General features: G+C 41.4%; 1 protein-coding gene across 2 annotated transcripts; it reads left to right on the top strand.

Annotated features, from left to right (window-relative positions):
* Positions 1 to 6,094: 6,094 nt before the first annotated feature.
* On the top strand, positions 6,095 to 25,099 carry wnt10a (wingless-type MMTV integration site family, member 10a). 2 transcript variants are annotated; one of them, XM_029849839.1, is made up of 5 exons: positions 6,095 to 6,295; positions 6,461 to 6,539; positions 7,648 to 7,913; positions 13,106 to 13,479; positions 23,046 to 25,099. In XM_029849839.1, exons 2-5 carry the CDS (start codon positions 6,478 to 6,480, stop codon positions 23,580 to 23,582), a joined length of 1,239 nt encoding a protein of 412 aa, XP_029705699.1. In that variant the 5' UTR covers positions 6,095 to 6,295; positions 6,461 to 6,477; the 3' UTR covers positions 23,583 to 25,099. The 2 variants fall into 2 exon arrangements, with proteins under 2 accessions (XP_029705699.1, XP_003962108.1); XM_003962059.3 differs by having other exon boundaries at positions 6,096 to 6,539.
* Positions 25,100 to 26,280: the final 1,181 nt, after the last annotated feature.

Below are 26,280 nucleotides of genomic sequence, written 5' to 3' on the forward strand. Positions count from 1 at the left end.
TGTAATGGGGCTGGATGGTATTCCACTTGTGGCGCTCAAAGCACCAAAAATCGTATTTGGATGATTTTTCCTCAAACCTTAATGCAGTTACACAAGACAATTCACAGACCTGTTTTATGAGCAATTTCATATAGTTCCTTCTGCACTCCTCATCTTCTTTTTTTTTTTTTTTTTTTAACTTCGTTAGCTTTAATAGATGTATAACAATTGCCTACTCTTGTTTTTTTTTAACCCAGCATGAGAGGTTGGGTTCACATATTTCTCTCTGATGTTGCTTGACATGTCTTTTAAAGGATTGTTGGGTCTTTTTTTCTCCTATGATTTAACTAAATTAATTGATCATCTCTTAGGCTCCTGACAGAAATCATATTTTGGCCTTGCTTCTGCAATTTCCTAGCGGCACACTTCAAAACTCAGAAATGACACACCAACGGTCCTCTAAGTCTCTAAGCAACCAGTTCTGCCATTTATGAGCCATAACTTATGTGATACAGCAGTCACAGAAGTGAAATTTACCATTCTGGTGCATCAACTGGCAGGTGGACATCTATAATCTGCTCTATCTCTCTTATACAGTATCCTGACATGAAATGAATAGAATTAAATTAACTTGTGCCTGTGCTTTGACATAAATAATAAGCAGTGTTCTTGGAATCCAGAGTCCAGTGTGGAGTGAAACTGCGATCCTATGGCTTTACTCTGTTTACAACTTTCTCTCTTCCAGAACTTCAATCGCAGATGTCATCGATCTGGAATACAGACTGTTTAACCAGCAGCCCTGTCATTTGTCCCAGCTCCCCATCGTGTAATTGCACAGCTGTCCTTCCCTTTGCACTGTTTGTCCAGCCCATGCCTGCTCTCCGTATTTCACACAAAATCAGTCAGAAAACATATGGCCTTGCATGCATAAGACAAAACAGTATACGTACAAAAACATCCATGTTTATTGACATAGGTCTGAAACTGGAGCTGAAACTTCTATGAAGCCAGGTTCTGGCTCGTCAGAAGTTTGTTACTAGATTGGAGCCTTGTAATTGACTAACCTCTGCTCTGCCATGCTCTCATCTGCTTTGCTCATTTTCTTCAGGTCAGTCCAGAAACTCTCCAAGAAATATGAACTTTGCTTGAACTCTGCTAGGCAGGGAGAGGGAGGGCGTGGCAAACAGAACCTCTGCTAATACACTGCAACGGCGTGGCTTTCACGGTGTTATTGGGCCACGATCTGACAGGGACATCCGGATAAGTCCAAGGATAGCAAACTCCATAGAGAGTAAATGGGGGGAATGGCATAATATACACAAGCTATCATTAAATTACCATATGTTGTAATTATTTCTGCCCTTAAATCCCATTATGAAAATCTACCATCTACTTAATTTTGGATGCATGAGATCCTGCTTTGGCTTGGGTTCATGGAGGAACATTGAATGATGAAGGTAACCATGACACTGGTTCAGCCATTCCAGCAACAATGAAAGAGTCAATGTTGAAAAGTTCACGGCGGTGAGGGGAGGAGAAAGGCTCATTACTGTACTGTATAAAATCCACCAGAGTCAAGACACAATAGGAACGCTTTGCAGTGTAAAGGGCAGTAATATACTACATCACTATATGTCACCTTTGAGTTAACAGCTGTGACAAAGGTAATCAGACCAGCGTTACTATGGTTTCATAGCAAGAAGACAAGCAACAATACAATTCAAGTATAATATTAAGTGGAAGGTTTTTGGCTGTACTTTATTTTTTTTTTTCAACTCTGGCTTAAAGCAGTTGCTCTCATGGGGCCAGGGGTGGAGAACTGTTCCACTATCAGGGGGCATTTTAATTTTATAACATGCTTAGTGGACCTAACTAAAATATTGAATCACACTAGACGCCATTTTCCAAACCTGGAACAACCTCCATTTGACAGAGCAGCTGACATCAGAGACACTGCTGCTGTTTGTAGTTGGTTTTCCACGTTGGGTCAGACAGTAGAATCAACTATTATAAAGGCCACAGCCTGCACTTCCAAAGTTTGCTTAATGCGATGTTTTTATGAATGCTTGCTCAAAAAAGGTATACGACCAAGGGAGAGGAATGCTGTCTACCATGCAACAATGTTTTCCCCTGGCAACACCACACATTTCATCCTAAACTGTGCAGATTTTTTGGAGTTTTCTCATTAAAATATGCCAAAATATATAGCAAAATGCCCAATTGGTAGACAAAAAGGGTGTCTGAAAGAATAAATTCACAAAAGGGAATGCAAAGTACTGTTGTACTTTCTGAAGAAAAAATACTTTAATGTTGACCTCAAGGCATTGTTGATGTGATCAATACATATAGCAAAATGAACCACAAGAGTCTTGTAGAAGAGCAGAAACTATATTCCCAAATTCAGATTGGCCTCAGGTGTTTACACGGCATTTGCCACTAGACTGTGAAACTTTAGCTCAGCCATGTCTCTTCCTTCAGGACAATAAAGTTTCAATTGAACCAGATGCTGTAACTGGCCAGAAATGGCAGCACTTTGGGGAAATCTCAATGTTTTACTTTCTTATTGAATTAAATGTTCAGCACATTCGTATTTGGGAGCGAGAGCAGAAACAGTCAGCAGCCCAAGATAAGAGTAGTAGTTTTCAACAGCAACAGGAAAACCTTGCCTTAAACAACATGTTGAGAAATAGTTTTAAATGAATCTGGCACAAGCACTGGAGAAGAATAAAGCCTTGATCTCTTGACGCAGCAGTCAAGCTGAACACAGACTAGTGCAGAAAAGTTTCCCACATCATTTAATAAATTTAACTGGAAGGGAACTTATTCTCTGGTGACAAATGGACAAATGGGAACCAATTAAAGGTCTATATTTGTGTGAGTGAGAGCGTGAGGGACATAGGGCTATACAAAGAGAGAGAGAGAGTGCAGGTGTGTAGTGTGTGGTGTTGTGTTTCTGTCTGAGCCCACAGTATTGCTTTCGTTATGAATGTGCATTAGGTCCATGCATGCATAAGTAGAGTGTGTGTGAAACAATGCTGTTGCCTGCTGGGATGTACATTTGTCATTCAAGCATAAAACAATATGCCCTAAAGTCATCATCTGCAACGTGTTTTTCAAGGAGTAATGCTCCCAGATTTAGGTGCCAATATCAACATTGGACAAACGGCAGAGGAAGGTCAGCAGCACCACAGGGGATGGCCGGGGCTACCTGGGGAACCATGGCAACAAATCATTCTATAGCGAAAGAAATGACCAGAAAATGACCATAGAAGAGGTTGCAAAGGCACAAAACTGAAGAAATTCTCCAACTGGAACCTGAGGGAGGAATTTGAGATGAACTACAGGTGGGATGGTGACTTTGAAGCGACAGGATGGTAGGAGTGCTAATTGAAGGCAAACTGAGCTACTTTCTAGGAGGAAGAGGAGGAGGAGACCTGCAGAGGTGATCAGTCAACAGGCAGACCAGATGGCATCCCCACCCTCAGTCATGTCTGCTTCTGTGATGAAGTGGACCTCTTTGGCAGCACAACCAAACCCATGTGTTTTCTTTGTCATTGAGAGATTCAGAAAGCTTCCTTTGGGTTAAATATTTCACTCCCAAAATCATTTTGTTCATCAAAAATTCTCATCATTCTACTTCCCTTTCAGTCCCCGAAACCTATCTCTACTGCTTGATGGAAACGGAACTATTATGAGCTTCTAGCACATCAGTGGCAGGGTCTCGGCGATCCTACTGCACAAGTTTGATGGCAAAAGTCGCAAGGAGTCCAAATGTGAGAAAACGTGCTTCTGAAAATCCGATTCCAGGAGCAGACAGGACCATCATTGTCAAGAGCAGAGGTAATTCTGGCCTCTGCAAAGCTTCTCTGTAGCACATCACAATGTGATTCTCTTGTCAAATTTGACAAAAGAAGTTTCAGATTCATGGAAGGACTGCCAACATGTGAAATTCAGGGAGTGAGAGCATCTGATCAGAGAATGTTGGCGAGACAGGAGGTCTGGTGGGAGAGGCAGGATGCACGGCTGCGTTCAGAGCCAGCATGCTGTGTATTTATGAATAAAAAGAAATGCAGCTGCGGAGGGAACGGTTGGGAAAAGAGGACTGTCTGGACACAAGGGTGATGAGAAAGATAGGACTCCTGGAGGAAGAGCGCTGGTGACGCAAGACCCAAACCAGCATCCCCAGAAGATCATAGATCTTGTGTACACATGTAGGTTTAGGGAACAAAACTGACTAATTACTGAGGGAGTCCTGTCTTCCTGTTTCTTCAATGTAACAAAGTAGTTTACAAGTTGTAGCATGAAGGTGATATACTGGTCTGCATTCACCCTCACTCACATACTCACACAGTAGTGACAGTGACGACCCCGCCGAGGGCGACCTCAAGCGCAGTCATACACAGGGATAACCTGGGGTTCGGTATCTTCCTCAGAGATACTTACCGCAGGGACCAGAGATCGGACCTCTACCTTTGTGTGGGCAACCACGTCACCTGAGCCATATGAGAAATTGCATGGTTTTTTCACTGTCACGAAGACAGGACGGTTACACTGCTCTCAACACAAACCGCTTATTAAGGTGTAATCCGTCAGTTTTCCTCCAGCTCTGAGGTGCTGCGGTTTTCCAGTGATCGGTTCAGTCCCCAACCTCCTGTGGCCTGCGCGTGCTCTTGAAACACCGAACCCAAAATTACAACTAAACTTGAGTCAATACATTTTTTATGGCAGTAACATGCTTCCACATTTCCCACTCTGTTTTACAGTCATGAAAAAAAACCCACTTTTATTTAGTTTAGAGGGCTGCTCGCTCAGTCAAAATAGCGCCAGAGCAGAGGTCCTCTGTGCTGCTGTTTTTGATTCTCAGAGTGCAGACTGGGGAGTAATGCATGAGTCATGTTTATAAGGGACTGTGATTCAAGGAGAAACATTATTGTCTGTCACAATGAGAGAGAACGAAACAGAAAGATGGGAATTACGGCATCCAGCACATCATCTTGTAGCCATTCAAACCACTAAACAAGCCCTCTTCCTTTACACACATTAAAAAGAATTAAGCCTCTGTCTCTGCTAAATTGTCCCGAGGGGGTAGTTGCAACAAAATCGGGGAAAAAAGTCTGATGTGGGATCCTTTTCTTCCCCGAAATCTTGGAATTTATATACTTGTTGTCATTTACAAAGCTTCTTTATTTCTTTACAACTCTGGTGACTACATGTTGACAGATTTCTCCCCTCAAATTGCTTAAGGAACAACCTTTTTAGTTGTGGTTCCTCTATCTTAGTCAGTGCTACTCATAAAGCGCTAAGAGGACTGATCTCATGTGGTTTTCATCAACAAAACAGCTTTTTGTCCTACTTTATAGCCATTTAACTGGCGTGATTATAGGCTGCCTATACACACAGGTTAGAAAGCAACGAGAGGACAATCACAACAGACCCTCTTTTCAGACTAAAGTGTTATTTTGTCAGAAAGAAGTGCTCATGTTGACAAAATTCAGACTCTGCAAACCTCAAACACAGACATCTTGCTTTAAGGTGCTTCTTTGGCTGGAAAAAAATGTTTTAAAAAGTGTTAAAGTATGTATTTACCATACAGCATATCACTGGCATTGTTAACACCTACACTTAAGCCTGACCACCATGAGACAGAAGTGAAAATGTGCTCTTTTTACATTAGCAATATCATGTGTGTGTGTGTGTGTGTGTGTGTGTGTGCGTGCGTGCGTGCGAGTGTGTGTACTGCATGTGTATGTAAGTGTGATATCTGGTTTTAGACATTTTTAACAATTATTTTGTAAAAAAAATAACTTCATTTAGACAATTTTGCTTTTCTATGACAAAGTTTTCAACTTATGCACCATCAGCTTAAACATCTAATCACTTATTAGAACTCGTCATTCGCACTTTTGGCCGTTTCCTCCTCGTCTCTTTGAACTTGTGCGTCTTTGCGCTCCGTCACGTTTATCCAGCGCGCCGCGGCTGAACATCAGCGTTCGACCTCACAGGGGGCGCAGGCTCAGCGAACAGCTTCCCTTATCTGAACGGATCTCTATCCTGCTCTAACGAGGCACTTGACCTCCCTCGACGCTCTCCAACTCCTTGGCTGACGCAAAAAAGTGGGCTGGCGGAGCGCTAAGTGCAGTAGTTTAGAGGACCGTCTGCGCGCACTGAGCCATCAGTCAGGCAGATTTCATTTAAAGCGCCGTCAGTATCTTTCGCTTCAGCTTGGACATTTCATAGATGCAAACATTCCGGGTTGTGTGCAGATTTCTTTGAGAAATCACGAAGTCAACTACCGATTCTAGGGAAAAGTTTAGAGGTCGGTGAAACTTTTTGAGTGGTCTATCGCGCACATCTGGAGCCTGTCAACGGAGGTGCCGGACCTGTCCCGACCTCCATCCTCCATCTACTTTTTCATCTCTCCTGTACTTTGAGGCTGGATATGGGATTCTAATCTGATCTATTTTTGTTGCTTCTTTTTAAGTAAATCTAAGGGAAGATATGGAGCACTCAGGTCTCAGAGTAACATGTGTGTTGGTTGTTATCAGCCTCTTGGTTAAAAGGTAAGTTGAATGCTTAAAAAGTATTACTTTAACAGCTTTGTTGATTGCATTCATATGTTTTATTCTATCAAAGCAAGAACTACTCTTTAGGGGAAAAAGTATTAAGATTTCCTAGAGTAAATGTGTCACTTTTAATGAGTCTTTAAAGTTAAGTCTAAAAAAAGCACAAAGACAACAACCAATTAAACAGCTGGTTTTCCAAGTTACTCCTTTCAATTGCCGGTTGTCTGTTTCCCATGCATTCCGGTGTTTCAGATCAATAAAAATTTGCCCTTTGGAAAGATAGTTGTTGAAACAGGTCTCCAGTAAAGTGGCAAACATAACAGGTAGCAACAGACGCCTAACTGGAATTAGTAGTGTGGCACCTAGAAAAACTAGGTTCATGTCACAGGAAGTTGTGTTGGCTGCAGCTCGAGATCAAGGCAGTGTAAACACTCGCATTTGTGTGTCTTCTGAGCGGTTGAAAAAACTTTCTACAGCTGCGAGTTGTGTGTGCACGTTGACTCTGTGTAAACTGATGTGCATGTGCGTCCCACGCAGCTGTGCCTGACGTGTGCGTCCGTTGAACATAAGTCAAAGGCAGCCTGTGTTTTGCTCCTAATGCGGAAGAAAAGAGGGTTTTCCCTTGTTATCGCCGTGTTTCCCTGTGAAGTTGAAAGGAGCTTTGGCCACCGTCGGCCCAATGACTGCTGTTCACATGAGTGATCTACAGCACTCGGTAGGGAACAGAAGGGGGCTTGAATTTGCAAATTTCCTGAGGTGATTTTTTTTTTTTGCTTTGTCACTTATGTGCTCTTTTTTAATGGATAGGAAACCAAACAGAACTAGTCAGGGCCACTTTTTTCCATTCAATTCCAATATTCAAAGGTCATTTAAAAGCATTAGGATTTCTTTATCGCTTTTCTAATTTCCTTTCATTAAACAACCACAGGATTACCAGATGGGATCAGAAAGTAAATTAACAGAAAATGAAACACCTAATAGCCTCAAGAGTGTTTTTCTTCATGAAGATTGATGGTTTTACAAGACCTGAGTAAGACAGAAGTAAGGACAGAAGATTTGTCATGTGTTTTTCTTGTCAATAACTTGCCGTGTGATCTGCATGCAGGGTAGACTCCAATGAAATCTTGGGCCTGAAGCTTCCCAATATTGATCCCATCCTCAACGCCAACACAGTGTGTCTGACGCTGCCAGGACTGACACGGCGCCAGCTAGAGGTGTGCATGCGTAATCCAGACGTTACAGCCTCCGCAATCCAGGGAATCCAGATTGCCATCCATGAATGCCAGCACCAGTTCAGAGGACACCGCTGGAACTGCTCCAGCCTGGAGACCAGGAACAAAATACCTTATGACAGCATAGTCTTCAAAAGAGGTCAGTCCTTATTCCTGGTCAGGATGAAATAATTTTCCTGTAAAATTATCATCAATTCAAATTCAAATACTTTCAAATTAACTTTATTTTAAAATGTTCAAACTAACAAAGCTGAATATTAAAATTATAGCAACAAAACGAACACAATAACAAACAGAGCATAACAGAAATAAATTCCCATGACATAAAGTTAAGAAAATGCACTATAAAATAAACAAATTCTAACTTTAAACCAAAGGCCAGGAAGAATATCTGGACATTTAACAATTTAACGTGTGATTTTCCACACATTAAGCATTCTGAACAATTGATTGGCTGACTTCAGCTCTCTAATTAGAGCTCAGACAGACAGAGAGCTCTCTAAATTCCAAAATCAATACTATGATGGTCAGGAAGCCTGTTAAGTGAGAATTGTGATGTGATCAATTTTTATATCTTGCCAGCATTTTAGCTGCAGAAAATCGAGATTGTGAAACTAAATAATGAAATGAATAATTAATTCATGAATGTAAGACAATTTAAAAAAATAAAAAGCCACCTACTGATGTGAAGTGTAGTGTACTGAGGCAAGACGTCACCACTGGTTGCAGTTCTAAAGTTAGGTCTTCAAAGGGGTCGTGCTTTCATCCTCAAACACACTTTGATAAAACACCTTTGAAAGATTAGGCGTACGCATCAAGATGGTACACATCGCCAACAAGCCGTAGAATAACAGCTGAGACAGGTGGTGGTGGTTTCCAAGGACGCACCTCTGGAGCCAAAATGGTTGGCTTGTGTGTAGTGACCAGCGGACCAGGATCCCATTTCTAACCAATACTGTATCTCCTCCATAACAAAAGAGCAGGTAACTTCAAAAGCAGTTAGTCACCTGAAGATTACCAAAGCTGCTGCAGATCAGTTTCTCTGACGCTTTGTAGTGCTCACAGCTTTGCAAGTCAGCCACAAAGGATGAAAGAGGAGCTTCAGCATTGGGAAGTCTTCAGATCTCCTCATCCGTTATTGACTGGAAGAGGCATTGGGTTCTTTGTTGCCAGAATGCCTGGATGGATTAACAACGTTAGGTGGTTTGAGTATATCCCTCCCTCAGGAGAAGATGGCAGCTTGGAAATAAATGCTGAATTTATTATCAATGATAGCATTTGCAACCAGTATCTGTTTGGTTAAACTGTCAAGCTCCTCAAATAATGATATTTTTTTATGTTCTGTTTTTTTTTTTTATATATATATTTCCATCATCACTGGAGCCCGATGGCACTGATAGAACATTGTCTGTGGTATTTTTTTCAGATTTTAATGAATTTAAAAAGCTGGTTGGAAAGTTCTGCGTCGTTATTAAAAAAAATATGATAAACCGTCCGAGTGACAGATCCTCCCAGAGTGTGTTGCCATAACTCTTGCACGCCTTAATCAGCATGCAACACAATCATTACATTTTTGTTAAGTCTTCCTCCCGACAGGTTTTGCGGTGAGTAAGTGCAGCGCATGCTCACACACCTCTGGTCTCACTTTCACTGCTGTCTAACTGAATGAGAGGCTGTTTATCATCATTAGAACAGGCGGTTAGCTGACTGGAATCAGAGGGTTGCTGTCCAGAAGACGAGACGTGTTAGTAGGATGTCCCATAGATGACCAAAAGCTGATGTTTTTATGCTTTCGTCATTGAATAAAATGTAATCTAAAGCCAAGGAAAGGAAGCCAAATTTCATTTTTTTGAAGTGCAACGTTACGCCATCTGATGCTGCACTCTGCCACGTGTCCGTCCACTGGTGGATTCTGATAACTTTGCAAGCTTGCATTAAAAAGTAGGCTAAAGAGGATGTCAGGCAAGTCTTTTTTTCCCTCTCTTTTTTTGTCACTGAGTCCGTGTCCCCCTGTCGCTGTGCGGCTCCTAATGCTTTTACTTCCCTTGCCAGTGCAAGTGCTTGTGAATTTGCTCTCAGCACTTTCCCAACTCTCGGTGGCAAAAGCATAAACCTGTTTAGTCGGTTTCTGTAACACAAAGTGACAGTCACTTTTCAATCTTTAATCCATTTTGTCACTTTCTCTGCCATCAGTTCAGCCGGGCGTAGCCGCAGCCGGTGAATTATTTGTTAGATTGATTTATTTCCTGTCTTCCAGGGGCCTATATTTCAGAGCCAGGCTCAGAGTATAGTGCTAGAGCTAAAACAGGCTTCCCACATATAAGGAGATGCCTAAGTGCCAATCTGGCTCATCCCTCTCACTTTCCTCCTTATGAGGACGAGATAGTGGTGGTGGTGGGGGTGTGGGTAGATATGCAGTTGATTTCTGACAAATGCTTATCGGAAACAGATCATAAATCCAGATACCATACTGACAGTATGTTAATGTCAGCTTACATTTATTCTTGTTTGCACACACCTGATGGTTTTCTCCTGCAATGTGATTAGGAAATATGGGATAAATGTGACTCAATGATAAAGGCAAAAGTGGAAGCCAGAGACGTGGATCATTGCTGCTTAAACCCAATTCAGAAAGTCTGTGTGATTTTTGCTGAGTGTAAATTCAAAAATCAGAGAACACGCTTGCCACAATGTCCATATGTCTGGAAACTATAAAAAGTGGCCTTTGAGTTTTTTTTGGTTTTTTTCTGGAATAATCCTCCTGAGTGTAATAGTGATATTGTGGCCTATAATGAACAGGTTTGCATGTGGAAGGTGTCATATGACATTCACATTGCGCGATTAGGTCAAATCCATTATTTTTTTTACTTCAACTGGGACTTTGTCTTGCTTTTGCCTTCAGTGTTGACACTGGTTCAACTTTTTTTTTTTTTGCTGGATGACTCAGTGTAATACTCACCTCCCCTCTGTTGACACCTCCACAATGCAACGGTTCTATTGAGACAAATAAGATGGCTGCGTTCTTTTCACACTGTTCAGGCTGAATGTGCTCAACACTGGGTCAACACACAGCACACAGACAGAGCTGCAGGCCCTCCCTTCGCAGCACCTATTCTAATTTGAATAAGAGAAGGATGCAGTACATTGAGCTCTGACACATGTTTCCCTTTTAAATATATGTTCCTTTTCTAAGTCATTAAGTTTGTATGTTTTAATCACTCATATTAAATGGTCTCTGTCAAACAAAGGTTTAAAATATGTGTAATATCAGATTCTATATCAGAAAACAAAATCAAAAAGCATAAACACACACACACACACACACACACACACACACACACACACACACACACACACACAGGCATACACACATCGAGTTGCAGTTCATAAGTTTTTATTTGACTCCAACAAGCAGCCTGAAGCGTTTCCCCTTCAAGCAGTGGGCAATAAACTCCTGAGTGGTTTCTTTTCATGTTTTCTTTACAAGTTTCCATTCTAATCTGCACTAGTTCTACACCGAGAGCCAGTGGCTCTGCTTTTACAGAACCTGATGGTTGCAAGAGGTTTCAAGCACCAAGGCCCAAGTTCTGAATTTTTGCAACGAGATCTTGAAGTTTTCGCTTGTTTGTTTGCACATAATGAAAGTCAGCCTCAAATGTATACATGTTTACACTGAAAGGGTGTGTGCTTTTAAGAGAGACATACTATAACTGGATTGTTGAAGAAAGGGATGTGTTTAGCTTCTAAAGGCAAAAGCGGTCACACCTTATACAAGGAGATTACGCACGTAGTCATTTCATGTGCTTTTTCCGACTAAGCCAATTCAACTAAATTACTAAGCAAGGGCTGCAATATGACATAATCAACCTCCTAACTTTTTAAAACATACATCAAACTTTCTCTGACCACAAAAAACAAAGAGTTTATGTCACTAAATTAGAAGTCTGTTAGGTTTTAGGTTTATAGAATACGTGAAAATAGAATATGTGAAAATACATTAATTGTCAACACATATTTAAATACGTATACACATACTTACGTGACAGCAACATTCAATACAAGTGTAGTTTCTTGGTCTTTCTTGAGTTGAAAATGATACAAGAGGATTCTTTTGGAGGTGTGAAGAACTATGGACTCTATAGCCATTTAGCCCACCGACGCTACAAATCTCACTCTATTGCTGATTTTTTTGCAACTGTATTTTCGGATTTGGCAATTATTTAAAAAGCAGGACCAGTTTGTTACCCTGTAGTTGCCAAAATACCAAATTCTCCTTCTGGATTTGATAATCATTCTATCACATGCGCCCAATTCCAATCTAATATGGTGTAGAGCTGGATAAAAAGAGGTCTACTGCACAAAATCTACATCAGACATGAGACACAGTCATGTTTAATATGAGTCCTCTGTGAGCCCTCCAGTGATGGGAGTGGTGTGGGTCTGTTCATGTTCAGCTGACCCACAGAGACAAAGCATGCAAGTGTTTGGAACACTTAATTGTTATTGTCCCAGATGTTTCCCCTTGTTATATCAGTCTTGGCACACACATGCCGATGTGTGTGTGTGTGTGTGCGTGTGTGTGTGAGGCAAGAGAGGCAAGTTTTGCTACAGTGTTATTGATTGGGTGTGAAACAAGGCGTGCAATTTGCAAATTCGCAAACATTGTGACTCGTGTTACTGACAATGAGGTTAAGAGATTTCTTATGTCATTCTTATTTTGGTGCTGTGAGATAAAGGGGCTATGATGAAGACTTGAAAGATCATCTTAAAACTTTTGTCAGCAGTTTTGCAATGGTACTCTGTCAAGGACAAATGAATCAAAAGTTGTTACTTTCAACTTTTTGGATAGAGTTTTTCTGGTTTTTAAAAAAATGACAGAAAACAAGGTTATTGTTTTTCATTTGTTTTAAACTGTATAATAATTTACTTAATTTAATTTATTTGGTAGGAACTTGCATTTTGACGCTGTCAGCTTTAATGAGAGACTTTAAATGCATTTTTGATTCAATGGCTCCTGTCACACACGCAGACACGCTGCAGCCTGTCTGCTAAATCTGCAAATGTTTCTTAAGCCTGTTCCTGACTCACTTGAGTAAACTGCTAAATATTTACAGAGATCTTGTTTTTCATGTACTGTAATTTTCAAGTAATTTACAATGGGACTTAACAGGACCAGTTTGGACAGTTTCAATCCTTTTTTTTACGGACTAACTCTGATGGAGACATTTCCATTCTTTTCCAAAGTCCTCTTCCAGATTAGGATATTTATAATAACCTTTGACCTTTTTATGTGGCTATTTTTTTTAACTATTCTGTCCTTTATCCTTATAGGTTTCAGAGAGAGCGCCTTTGCTTATGCCATAGCAGCAGCCGGTGTGGTGCACGCAGTGGCCAACGCGTGCTCGATGGGCAAACTGAAGGCTTGCAGCTGTGATGAGAAGCGGCGCGGGGACGAGGAAGCCTTCCGAATCAAACTCCACCGTTTGCAACTGGAGGCCATCCATCGCGGGAAGGGTATGGTCCATGGTGTCATGGAGCACTTCCCTGCTGACCTCCCGGGACCACAGGACTCCTGGGAATGGGGTGGCTGCAGCCCTGATGTGGAGTTTGGAGAAAAGTTCTCCAGGGACTTCCTTGATGCTCGTGAAACCTACAGGGACATCCACGCCCGCATGAGGCTGCATAATAATCGAGTGGGGAGGCAGGTGAGTGGAAAGAGACACAAATATCTCCCCTCTTAGCTTTTGCTTGGCCAGACTGGAATTAACTTAAATGTTCTCCTTCCAATGAATGTAAATAATAATTTTGAGCATTATACATTGTGCATTACACTGTTAAACAATGGGTACATGCACAAAGCACCATAATGATACAAATAGCACATGTGGTTTTCTGGTGCTGTGCAATAGTACACTAAATTTCCCTGGGCAGGTTGACAAAAGGACAGGGGGTCAGGTATTTAAAGACAATTAGAAGTAATTAAAGTAAAGCAGGATGAATGGAAATCTATCTTGCACAACTTTAACCTGCTGCGACTCATTGTTATCAGTCAGATCTGATGTATGGACCAAACTTTTAGTGGCTGCATCTTTTTATGATAATTTTCCTTTTTTTTAATGATGATTCTTTATATCACAAGAGTAAAGTGTAGTTGCTGATTTCATCCAATGCTGAATTAGGTAAAAACACTTTTTCGCAATGATTAAACTATCTGAATGTGAAGCCATATGTTTAATATAGGGTTGTATTGACATATTCAGTGGGGCCAAATCTATTGTAAAAACATAAAGCAATAATCCAAATTCCTTGGGACAGTCAGGTGGGACTGTCTGGCCTGATGAAGAACAGTCTGATAAATGTTACATTAAGGTGACGCACAGCAACACATGGCCTCTGTTAAATACTCAATCGGCATTTTTTTAACCATCTTGTAATAATTACACTTTGATCAGCTCTGCAAAAGAGGCAACTGCTCTGGGCAAAGTGATAGAAAGATATAAACAGCAGTGAAAAGCCTCGATGACACTCCGCAGTGGACCAGAGGTATGGTGAGCACCGAAATTGCTCATTGTTTCCAGTTTCCTCCTCACCAATTTGTCTCTGTTATCTTTCAATCAGTTTAGCTCTTGTTTCCTTGATTAAGCAGACAAAACACTGCGCGGAGCTTGTCAGCCACACTCGGCAACAGCAGCCCTCTCGCAGTGGCTCAGATTGTTGGTACAGTTGTAGAATCAGCAAATTCAAATCAGTGTGGTGCAATTAATAAAGCCAGGGTGGGGAGCTGATATGACAAGAGTGCTTATGAGCTCATGAGACAAGGAAAGAAATGTGGTCCTTTGGGTTCTTTGGTAATTGGATGCAGTAACATTATGAAAGTTGGTGTCAAAGAGTTTCTCAATGTCCTGACACAGAGTGACTTATACATTGTCACATGTCCAAAACACCGACAATATGATCTCCTTGTTTTTGGGAAAGCCTTTTGTACAGTCCTCACTGTCCAATGTAATAAAAAGGGGACCTTAAAACAAAAAAGGTGTTACACATTCCAAAGAAAATAATGTGTAAATGACATAATTTTCAGACTTGGAACAGCTAGTCCTGCCCTCAGACTTCATTTGATAATGTCACCCACTGTTTTTATCCTTTGTATGACACCACATGCATCAATTACCCTCATATTCTTATATTTACTTTAGTACATAAGTGCAACACCCTCAGTTATATGTAGAAAATGGATTATTTTTACAATACTGCTGCCAGCAATTTAAACAAAACAAATCCTGCTGAAGTTTTGACATGATGGCTTTAAAACTAAACTTGTAAGTGGAAAAAGAAACGTACATGACCTTGTAGATGTGTGGTCACTAATACTGGAAGGGACCATTCTGGTTGTATTGTAACTAGGTCACTTGCTGTAATTGGACTGCCATCCTTATGCCAGTAACAATCATGTGAGGACAATTAAGTTATTGACCAAGAATGTCTGGCTCCGTTGAAATGCGCAGAGGCCTTCATCAGGTCAGTATTGATGGCAATTGTAGCAAACTGGCAGTATTTTGAGCAGTGAAGCTGAGCTGATAGCATCAACTGCAGCATGCTTCTTCCAGGTCAAACCCTGGGCCATAAACAGATGATTTACAGGAAAGTGCAAATATTATGCGTCCAAGATGCATGTACTCCTCTGATTGGCTCTCCATTTTCCTGCTTGAAGTCTGGAAAAGCATCTTCGATGAGTTCAGTAGTAGTGGATGTGACTCCTGATTAGCAGCTGGTCTGGCTGTAATTCTTGGTGTTTGTCAGGTTTAACAGACATCCAGAGCTTCTGGGGTTCACCCCCCCCCCCTCATTTGGATACAGTCTTGATGAACCCTGCTAAACTCACTGGGATCCAAACTCTAACCACTTACTCGATGGATTTGGTTACGCCTAGTGGAAAATTGGAAGAGATTTGCAGCCTTCTAACAGAATAAAATGCCATTGTTTGCAGATGTTTAGAGCAGCTTTGTTAGAAGTGTTTACAGCTCACCATAGACCGGAGATCTGTGCCTAAGAGACGTTCAGTGAAAGTTAGTGGAAAAAAATTGTTGCCTTAGCAACTGCAGAGCTCTGACACTAAAGATGATTAAGAACATAGCAACAAACCTGACCAAGATGCACATGACCCAAAATCAAACAGTAAACCTCTGGCAGGTGGGGTCTCCTACCCCTATTGTATCTAACCCACCACCACCTCATCTCCCTCTGCCCTGCTCCCCCCCCCCCCCCCCCCCTCCGCACTCTCCCCTCCTCTCCGTGAAGCCTTCTTTAAACAGAAGAATGTGGTGGTTTTTTTAGCCGGGTGTGCATGTCGCCTCTTGCCCACCCCAGGGTTCTCACGGCGTCCCGTCTTGTTTTTAGCCCTAATTAGTGGCTGCTGGAAGTTTGGAAACAGATGTTTAAAACCCTGCAAAAGATTTTAGACTTCAAACGCTGGTGCGGAAAGTAGAAAGAGATCGCCCTTCCTTCCCTCCCCTCTTGCCCTGTCTTGCTGTACCTCCTCTCCAGCTCCTCTGCAGCAGGGCTGATTACCGAAACAACACTGTAAACTGAGGAGTCAGATTTAATCCATCTTAATTTTTAGCCTAATAATTAAGTAAACGGGTCTGTATCAGCCTGTAGCTCATTTCTGGGAAAAGGATGTGGTTGCAATTAAACAAAATGTGCTACTGTTCGGTTGTTAATATGATCTCTTTTAAAAGTTTGACAACATGCTTAAAAGCGGCTGCTTATGGCATGGAAATATTTCATCAGGTTCATAAATTCCCCTGCCAATTTCTTCTCTTTTAATTATTTTTGCTGCGCTACTCAATAATTGACAGAATCAAAACAAACGCTTGGCACACTCTGCCGCATTCATGTTGCGCCGCTCAGAGCTATGCTGAGACTCTGTTCAGTCCTGCCCGTTCATTAGGCAGGTGGTGACAGTGCTGACTCTGTAACAGCTCAGTACCGCCGTATCTTTGCCAAGCGTGGCTTAGTAATTAGAATGAGCGATCCTCAGATAGCGTAAAGGGAGTGAAGGGCAGCAAGAATGTGTGAGAGACAGAAAGTCAGAGGGAGAGGAATCCCCCTTTTCATAAGGGACAATTAACATTTCTTAATTTAGCTTGATTTGAGGTGTTTTTCCAGAGCTGATGTCACTGCCAGTGTCATTTGTGTTTTATTGATTCTTTTTGAAGGGCATGAGTCAGTGAGCAGGTGCAAGAGAGAAAGGTGAGCCAGTGCAGACCCGATACTGCAGTTCAGTTTGGCACTCCTATCAAAGTGAAACGGAAGTTATCGCTTCTTTTTAGGGTTTTGCAAGTACGAGATGGGTCATATAATGGAACCAAATAGACTAGATCAGGGGTCGGCAACCCAAAATGTTGGAAGAGCCATATTGGACCAAAAAAACAAGAAAGAAATCTGTCTGGAGCCGCAAAAAATTAAAGCCTTATATAGGGCTTATAATAAAGGCAACACATGCTGTAAGTGTCTATATTAGCTGTATTAGCCTACTTTCCAAATGATAAGTAGGCTACAAATACATAATGAGCATTCATGATGAAATGTTTATTTTCCCTGCAGCGCATCCTGGAGAGAATGACGCACCACGTGGCCACTCTGCTGTACGATGGAGCTTTAAGTTTACCTTCCATTATAATGACTTGTTGAAATTAAATATTTATTATACACCTTTATACAGCATTGGAAAACTTTAAGAATGTTTGTCACGTTTTTCCTCATACAGAAATTATATTAAAACAATTTCCATTTTCATATTTTTGAAAAAGCTCCAGGAAGCCACTAGGGCGGCGCCAAAGAGCCACATGCGGCTCCAGAGCCGCGGGTTGCCGAGCCCTGGACTAGATGCTAGATATCTGTCAATCAAACTACTGTCAGAAGTTTCTTTTACTTAGTAACGTCTTGTTTGCAAAGGATATGCAACACAGAGAGATGCTCTCCTCTCATCTTATGCCAACAAGAGCAAATCCAGTCAAAACCTTGTCTCCAAATCAAACATCCTCCTGTTGATGTGGCCCTGCAGGGACACAACATCTGTAATGACCTGGATTTACACATCTGTTCGGTCTCAAAGGCTTTTTCTCTTTACTCTTGATATAATGCACAATTTGCAGTAACTTTGATTTATTGATGTATACCCATTAAACGGACAATTGCGGGACTCTTGGAATATTTGAAGCCTAATTTAACTTGATAGCTGCGATAAAATCCTCCGGAGAGCTCTTTCATGTAAATTCCTTTACCGGGAAGCCACACAAAAAGCCAAATGTGCGCAATCGGAAACGGCCACATCATTTCAGTGTTAGTCTTGGGCTCCGCAAAGGCCTTTTGATGTAATCAGTGGTGTGCACAGCGTTCCACTGCATTTGAACAGTATACACACACACACACACACAAACACACACATCAACAGCATGCACAACAACTCTACCCATCACATTCTATTTATTACACACCAGCTCATGTGTAAATATATGCGGTCAAATAAAATCTCGACAGGTGGAAGTTCTTAGGTTGGTCATAACATTTTATTAGACTGCGGATTAAAGCTGTGGACATTGTGTGCATATTACAGTAATAGCTGGAGTATACAGAGACACACACTCTCTCTCATTGTCATCGCTGTGTAGCTACTACGCGTTTGCCCAGTCTGTCATTGTGGCTGCGCGTAATATACTTATCTCCGTATGCTTAGCTGCTCTTTTGAAGCAGAGCGTTTGATTAGTTTAAAGTGATGTCTGGGCTTAATGTGCTGCTGTGGGATTTGTTTGCGTGCTTTGATATCGCCTTGGCTTTTTGCTTGCCTTTAAATGTCCTTCAGTAGGTTTCTTTTGAACTAGGAAACTGAAGGCTGCATGCAGACTTTTTCGGGTGTCGACTGTGGGAGGCATAGACATTAAACCGGGATTTTCTCAAAGGTGGATAGCAGGGATGACACAGGGACTGGCGATTAAACGATCAAGTTAAAGTCATAAATCAAACACGTGCAGGTGGAGTGTGGCTGCTTGTGGCTCTAGCACCTTGTAGAGGATATTTCCTGTTTCCTGTGTTGGAATGTGACTTAAGTTTCAGGCAATGCTATATTGAGGCCGCCTGTTTGATAAGTAGGAGCACAGCTGCTTGCTCAGATCTTTACTGGCTTCTGATTATCGCTATGTTTGGCTTGTGTTTGATGTGTCCTCCTGCAAGAATCTTTCTTGTACACATAAAATAATGTATTAAGCCATTACCAAATCCATTGAGCTAAATGATTAATATTATCCCAAAGATTGTGGTAAGACTTTGGACACTGGGGACAATTGACAGGGCTGTTACGGGTACTTGAATGCTGCCATGTTAGAAGGCTAACTGGCATTAGAGACCAACTATAGTAAACAACAACAAAAGAATCCAAGAATTTCCAATCAATTTATCTCACTGAGCATTAGTAAGACACGGAATAGTCATGTGGGAGACCTGAGTTTGAACCTATCAGGACCCAAATGATCCGATGCTCATGTCTTTGAAGAGGTTCCGCATCTAATTCTTACAGGAAACATGAAAAAAAAATCAGACAGGTTTTCTTGGTAAATGGTGTTTACAGTGTATTTAAAAAGCGGCTTACATAAGGAAACCAACCATCACTTGTTCCCAATCAAGGCCACGGGGGCTGCTGGAACCAATCCCAGCAGTCATCAGGCTATAATACAGGCTGTAATACACATTGGACATGTCTTTGGAGTTCTTTTCAATCCTATTAATGCTACAAATCACAGCTTTAATTTAATTAACCTAAATAGTCAGAACTCATTGGCAAATGAGGCAGAAATCACTCCATTTGCCATCAAAAGAAATGAAAGTATTAAATCCGTTGACCGGAAAAATCAAATCACATTTGTTTACAGTAAAAGCACAACATGAGTTATGCACTGACGTAAAGGTTCTGTTTAAACCAAACCCCTTGATTCACTCAACATTCCTCTGATGACTTCATCAGGTCATGTGTGAAACAAACAAATAAACAGAACAAAGCCTGAACGCAGGTCTGTACTTGTGCGCACATAACTGTAACTTTTGTGGTTCAGTTCTGGCTGGAAACCTGGGCTACTTGTCATCACTCTTTCTCTGCTGCTCTTGTTTGATTCTGCTTGATCCTTCTACTCCATTTAAAGGAGATTGCTTTTTTTTTTTTAACCTGCTGCCGTTTAAATTCAACTGGCATTTTTGGACTTGACACCTTCGTAATGAATCCTGTCACTGTTTCCATCTAATCGTTAACATCTTTCATTACACACTGTTCTCTGACCCAAGTGTGAACTTTTTCCTGCTTTATTGTGTAGCCAGTAGTTGTAATCTGTCACCAACATGTTGTGTTTGATCTCTGGTTGGGGTTGTTTTATGGCCAACTTTACCTTTCCCAATTACAATTTGCCAGATGCAACTGCGTTCCAACAATGATGCCGAAGCATTTCAAAAATGCATGTGTAAACTGAGGTACAACCATGAAATCCATCATCTTAGCATATATTTACATATACAGTGTAAACTTAGCATTTAGGCTAGTACTTGTCCTTCATTTTCCTTGTATTTTTCCATAAAACTTGACATTTCATTTAGCTCTGCTTAAACTCAGAGTGTGCATTATTGGGGACTTCTAGAAGGCTCTTAAAGAATTTAAGATTTCTTTCTTTTCTTTCTTTCTTTTCTTTCCCAGCGCTCTCTACAGATGTGATTACAGCTGAGGGCAGGTTAGATAAGGGTCCTAAGGAGGCTAGATAAGCAGCAGGACATAATAGATGAGCCCCTGGTGGTGATGGTCGGACAGACAGATGATTTATAATAACCCCCAGAGACACACAGGTGTAGGGACAGCGGAGATGATCCAGAGATCATCTCCTCATCCTGTCATCCTCTTTTCTCTCCGCCTCTCGCCCCCACATTTATTTTACTCCCTCCTTTCAGCCCTAGCACCCGGCTCCACCTCCACCTTCACCGGGGCCCATCTGTCTTCGGGGAACTTTTACAAAGCCTACAATGAGAACATCATAAATCATGTTGTTTTCTTCCCCTTTTCACAGTAGTTTCATGGGGAATCATAAACACAGACATAGCCCAAGGTGTAAGTTTGAAAAGAAAAGAACAAAGTCAGAAAATCATAGGCTTCCTGAGTTTTTAAATGTTATTAGGAGGATATTCAGTTGAATATGTTTCCAGATAATGGAAAGAAAAGTTTTTGGTTTGATAAAATGTAGCTCAAAGTGCAATATGACAGATGCATGTATGTATAGCTTGAATGTGTGTTGTTTTACTTGTTGGTTTGGGAGTGTGTATTTGAACCAGATATGAATGATTTTGAATCAGAGTTTCTGCCTTTTTTCATTCTCAGAAACCCAACCAGCTCTTTAAACACAGGACACGTGTGTAATGTAATAAAACTAGTAAAATTAAAAATGAATAAGCTCTCTCGTATATAATATTCACTGTAATTACACGTCTATATATTTAAAGCTGTTTGGATCTCATTTCAACATTGCATCCTGCTGTTAATGCAGTGCACCTCCAAACAGTAGCAATGTGGATGCAATTAAAACCCCCGGCCAGTTTGTGTCTTTAAGGTTTCAGTGGGTTGGAGAGTTTTATGATTACAGACTTTGCTGTGAGTTTTTAGGCCAGCACGGTTGTGTTTCTGGAGCTGCTTCTCCACCTATAAACCCAGCCAAGTGCTTCAGTCGGAGCGCGGGTGCTGTTATCATGTTTACTATAAAGTTTGACTGCCTCCAGCATTTTTCAGAGACGATAAAAACCTTGTTTTTAAATTGTCCCAAAAACAACAGAGCCCTGTTTATCCAAAATACGTCATCCGTTATCCCTTTCTGTTTAAAAAAAAAATCTAAAAAAACATTAGGGGATGTATTTATTCCTATGACTGGAGGGTTTGATGAGGTATAGCAAAATAAAACACATCTGCAGTATTAGATTTAGAGAAACGATTTGTGTAATAGAGACATCATCATTAAATAAACAGAAATTGGCCTGAACAGACTAACCTGATGAAGCTCCCCTCCCCAGGGTTTGCAAAGGCCACCTGAGTCACCAGTTTCTGGTTATTTTAGCCGGTGACTGATTTCTCTTTTATTTTATCCTTGTGGTTTCTTTTGCTCCTCTTGTTTCGGTTCATTTCAAACAAATGAGTCAAGCAAGCACACGTATCGGTATTTGTCATCCACCTCTTCATTCATTCATCTACAATGAGGAAGCATATTTTTCAGCCTTCATTAATCTTCCCATTTCGTTTGTAGCAAGGATACAGAAACCAATAAACCCACAAGACCAGTCTTAGTTGGTCAGCAAACCAACAAGTGAAGTACATAATTTAAGAGACTTGAATAACAGTGTGATTTAGTATGCAAATAAAATATGCATACATCTTGGGAAGTCCCAGTAAATTCCCACTCAGTTCACCATTTTTGTCCTATTCTGCATGGATGACACAGAGCGCACCAGTGACAGATGTCAATGTGTGATTGTGCCTATAAAGGCTATTATTATTGCTGCCACATGAGTGGAATAAGTGCTCTATTGTCCAGCATGTGTGTATACGTGTGTGCTGATAAGGGCAGCGACAGCAGCCACATCTGTCAGTGCTCTGGGTGGCCCAGTGTTCCTGATGGTAATTGGATCTTATAGTTTAGAAAAGGTGATAACTGATAAGCGCACGCACGCAAACTTTGCTGTGTAAAAATGGAATAACAGATGTGGAATAGACGTGTGTATTCTGCACAATTATCAGAAACTGAACTGTATCATTTCACTGATAAAGTGAAAGTATGTAGAGTATGTACGGTAAACATGCCTGTGGTGCTGCCACACGCTGGTGTTGTTGAAGTCATCACCTGTTATTTGAAGAGGAATGAGGAAGCCGGTGTTTTGGGGATGCCTCCATCCATCTTTGTTATTTGATATCGCCATATTTGACAACAGTGCAACACCACCTGGCTTTTTCGATGCGGGGCCAATATTTGTCCCGGACATTCTGGGTCTCCCAAAGAAGAACGGTTGCGTGATTAAAAGAATAGATAAAAAGCTGTGGCCGCTTTTATACAGCAACTATAAACATACATATTAAATTTTAAAAAGTACTAGTGACCAAGAAAGTCATGAATCTTTCCTGTGCCCCTTCCCTCACTTTCTTGCCTCTGCTCGCTTCCTCACTCAGCTTTGGTTGTTTTTGCCTGTGTGTGTCTTGCAGGTGGTGCTCGACCACATGAGAAGGAAATGCAAGTGCCACGGGACGTCAGGCAGCTGCCAGCTGAAGACCTGCTGGCAGGTCACGCCGGAGTTCCGGCTGGTGGGGTCGATTCTCAAAGAGCGCTTCCACATTGCCACGCTCATCAAGGCTCACAACCGGAACACCGGACAGCTGGACCACTCGCACCACAACAACCATAACAACCACCACAACCATCACAACCACCACCACCATCAGAACAACCACCACCACCACCACACTCACCGACGGCGGCCAAGCATCAACGAACTCGTGTACTTTGAAAAGTCACCGGATTTCTGCGAGCGGGACCTGGGGTCGGACTCGGCGGGCACGCAGGGGCGCATCTGCAACAAGACCAGCCCTGGCATGGACAACTGCGAGAGTCTGTGCTGCGGCAGAGGCCACAACATCCTGCAGCAGACGCGGCGCGAACGCTGCAACTGCAAGTTCCACTGGTGCTGCTATGTGGTGTGTGAAGAATGCAGAATTACAGAGTGGGTCAGCGTCTGCAAATGAAGAAACATATAAAAACGATGAAAGAACAGCAGACATTTCAACATAAAGACCAATTAATCGAGCGAGGGCAACGTGACTGCATAATGCATGCCCCACACCTTTTTTGGGGGGGGGGTGGACTTGTTTCCAGAAGAGCAAGGACAGAGCATAAAACAGCTGAGCCAGTAGACAGATGTATGTGCACGTTAGGTGAAGAGCGTGCACTTGCAGGGCGTGTCTGAAGCTGCCACAAGTCAGAGCGCACGGAGGTTTACTGTTTTCTTCTGGAGACCAAGGAAAATAAACATGAGCAAATCTTCTTGCTGAATTATTGCTGTTTCCTCACCACACGTTGATTAACAGGAGGGGAGAGGGAGCTGAGAATAGCCTGTAGATTGCACGTAGAGAGGAAATAATACTCCATTTTGGCACCAGCAATATATGCGACATATAGAGTGATGTCAGAGTCCCGGGAAAAATAGGGAATGAGTTGATATGCGATCATTACCGTCACTACGTACACTTCCAACAGACAACAGGATTCACAATAATAAGGATTTAACTCACCACAACCAACCGGGTGCACTTAGGTTGGAACCGCCTCGCCAGGGGCCGTTCAGATGTTTCCATGGTTGTAGCAGCTGTCAAGTTCCCGTGTTTTCATATTAAACCTAAACTGCATCAGGGTAAGTGGACCCTTGATCATGTTTGGAAAGCATTGAGACTTTGAAGTCCAGTATATAATTTCCCTAAAACACAGCACAGATGGGTTTCCCTGAGTTATGTTGTCCATGATGTTTCGTGTGTTGTCTGTGCAGTGTGTGGTATGGTCCAATGGAGACTCACGCACGGTAGACCTTAATTTAACAAGTACACTTTTCAGCATGTAAATAAAACTGAACTATGCTGCACAGATTCCATCAATGAACGTGATGGTATGCTACAAAGATATAGTGTCATGCAAAAACTCAATTCTTTCACAACCCGAATATCTCCGATCTTACTGTTGTGTAAATCCAGTGTTCTCTGTGTGACACTATAAGCTTCCGTATTGACACTTTGTCCACACTTCAGTCATGTGTGTTAATGTGGAGAGCAAATGTCCGCAATAACTAAATGGATAGAGATTTCTGCCTCTGCACAATTTAGGATCCTTGTTGGTCTTAAGTACATTTGTAAGTGTGAGGCTCTTTATCAGAAATTGTAATTTATTTCATTATTATTCTGTGTTCAAAGCAGAGGACAAAATAATCTGGCGTTATGCTGTCAATGTAACAGATTATTTCTATTCTGATAAGTGGTTTGCACATACAGAACTTTGTCCAGGAATCTCTGGGAGACTTCAGCATTATGTTTTCTTGTCATAAATGTAAAGTACGTATGTTTGTGTTTTAATATGGTTATTATCTAAGTTATTTTTATTTTTGTGGATAACTTAATATTTGTAAAACAATAAAAAGAGATCAAAGTATGGCCAAAAATGGAGGCTTCTATGTGATGTCTAATAAAGTACATGAAAGCAGTGTATTTTGGAAGAGAAGAGATTCAAAGTTTTATTCTTTCTTTGTTCTACTTCAGCTACTATGCATACCTTACAAATGACATGAGAACACCTTACAGATCTGCATACTTTTATGCAGATGATTGCTCTGGGCTCAAACATCATATAAAGTCCTTCTGGTTTCGCACTTTTAACCTATATATTCAAAATCCTCTTCAGCAAAAGACAAATCCTCTAATAATGTTGTCCACCACTTTATTTCTTCCAGTTGCTCCACTAACTCTGGTAACTAAAAATCAGCTGTTAGGGTTTCATCCTTCTCCTCCTCCGTTGTGATTGTCATGTCGCAGTTTGGAAAGAAACAAGCTAGACAAAAGTGTAATGACACTCAAGGCACGACGGTGCATATTTGCTCCAAACAGGACTTGAGCATTTCCAGTTAAATCACTTTTTTTGATCTGACAAATGAACACAATATTCAAATGTGTCTGTGAATGATTTCAAATTATGTAAATGTCAGAAACCATTAATCGTCTCTGATTTGGACACCGTTTTCCCAGGCTAACTTTGACAGTGACTGCTTATTTAACCGCCACTATGTGTCATAATACATGAAAAAAAACAGCTTATGACATGCTACCAAAGTCAAAAACATGATTTCCACCAGATTGTTTCACATTATTAATATAATTGCCACATAATTGTCCTTTATAAGCTTTGTGTTTACTCTGCCTGCCACAGGGCATAATTTATCACAGAAAACTGAAGGCTCATATGAAAGTACAAAGCACTTCTTCTATTGTGCAACCAAAACAAAAAGAGGATTTATTTTCCCTGGGAGCTACCCACAGGTTTTGGTGGATCCACTGGAGGATCCTCTGGAAACTCCCTGCAAAAGGGAACACGGTTGATTGTGAAGGTAACAAAGGTTAAATTACGGTAACACAAATGAAGGGGACACAAAAGCATAATGGACGTGAAATGAGTTCAGATATCTCTGGAATCCCTCACTGACCTGTCAACATGTCGGTTTTGCCACTTGTCTTGAAGAGTTTTTAGAATTTGACCATATAGGATATAGTTTGACAACAAATTATGAAGCTTTAATGCTTATTGCATTAATCGCTATGTGTATAAACCTAATGTCTTGCAAGAAAGCCACATCCAGACCAGATAAGGCCACAGATCGTCGACCGAGCCCTCCCTTACCAGTTGCTG

The sequence above is a fragment of the Takifugu rubripes genome, chromosome 1, assembly GCF_901000725.2.
Source record: "Takifugu rubripes chromosome 1, fTakRub1.2, whole genome shotgun sequence".
Classification (NCBI taxonomy): Eukaryota; Metazoa; Chordata; class Actinopteri; order Tetraodontiformes; family Tetraodontidae; genus Takifugu; species Takifugu rubripes.

What these genes read in the sequence shown, in the direction of transcription:
- wnt10a (XM_029849839.1), top strand. Translation starts at nt 6,478, where the DNA reads ATGGAGCACTCAGGTCTCAGAGTAACATGTGTGTTGGTTGTTATCAGC. An exon ending in ATCAGCCTCTTGGTTAAAAG is followed by an intron (nt 6,540 to 7,647) that starts GTAAGTTGAATG and finishes ATCTGCATGCAG; the next exon opens with GGTAGACTCCAATGAAATCT. An exon ending in CAGCATAGTCTTCAAAAGAG is followed by an intron (nt 7,914 to 13,105) that starts GTCAGTCCTTAT and finishes TTATCCTTATAG; the next exon opens with GTTTCAGAGAGAGCGCCTTT.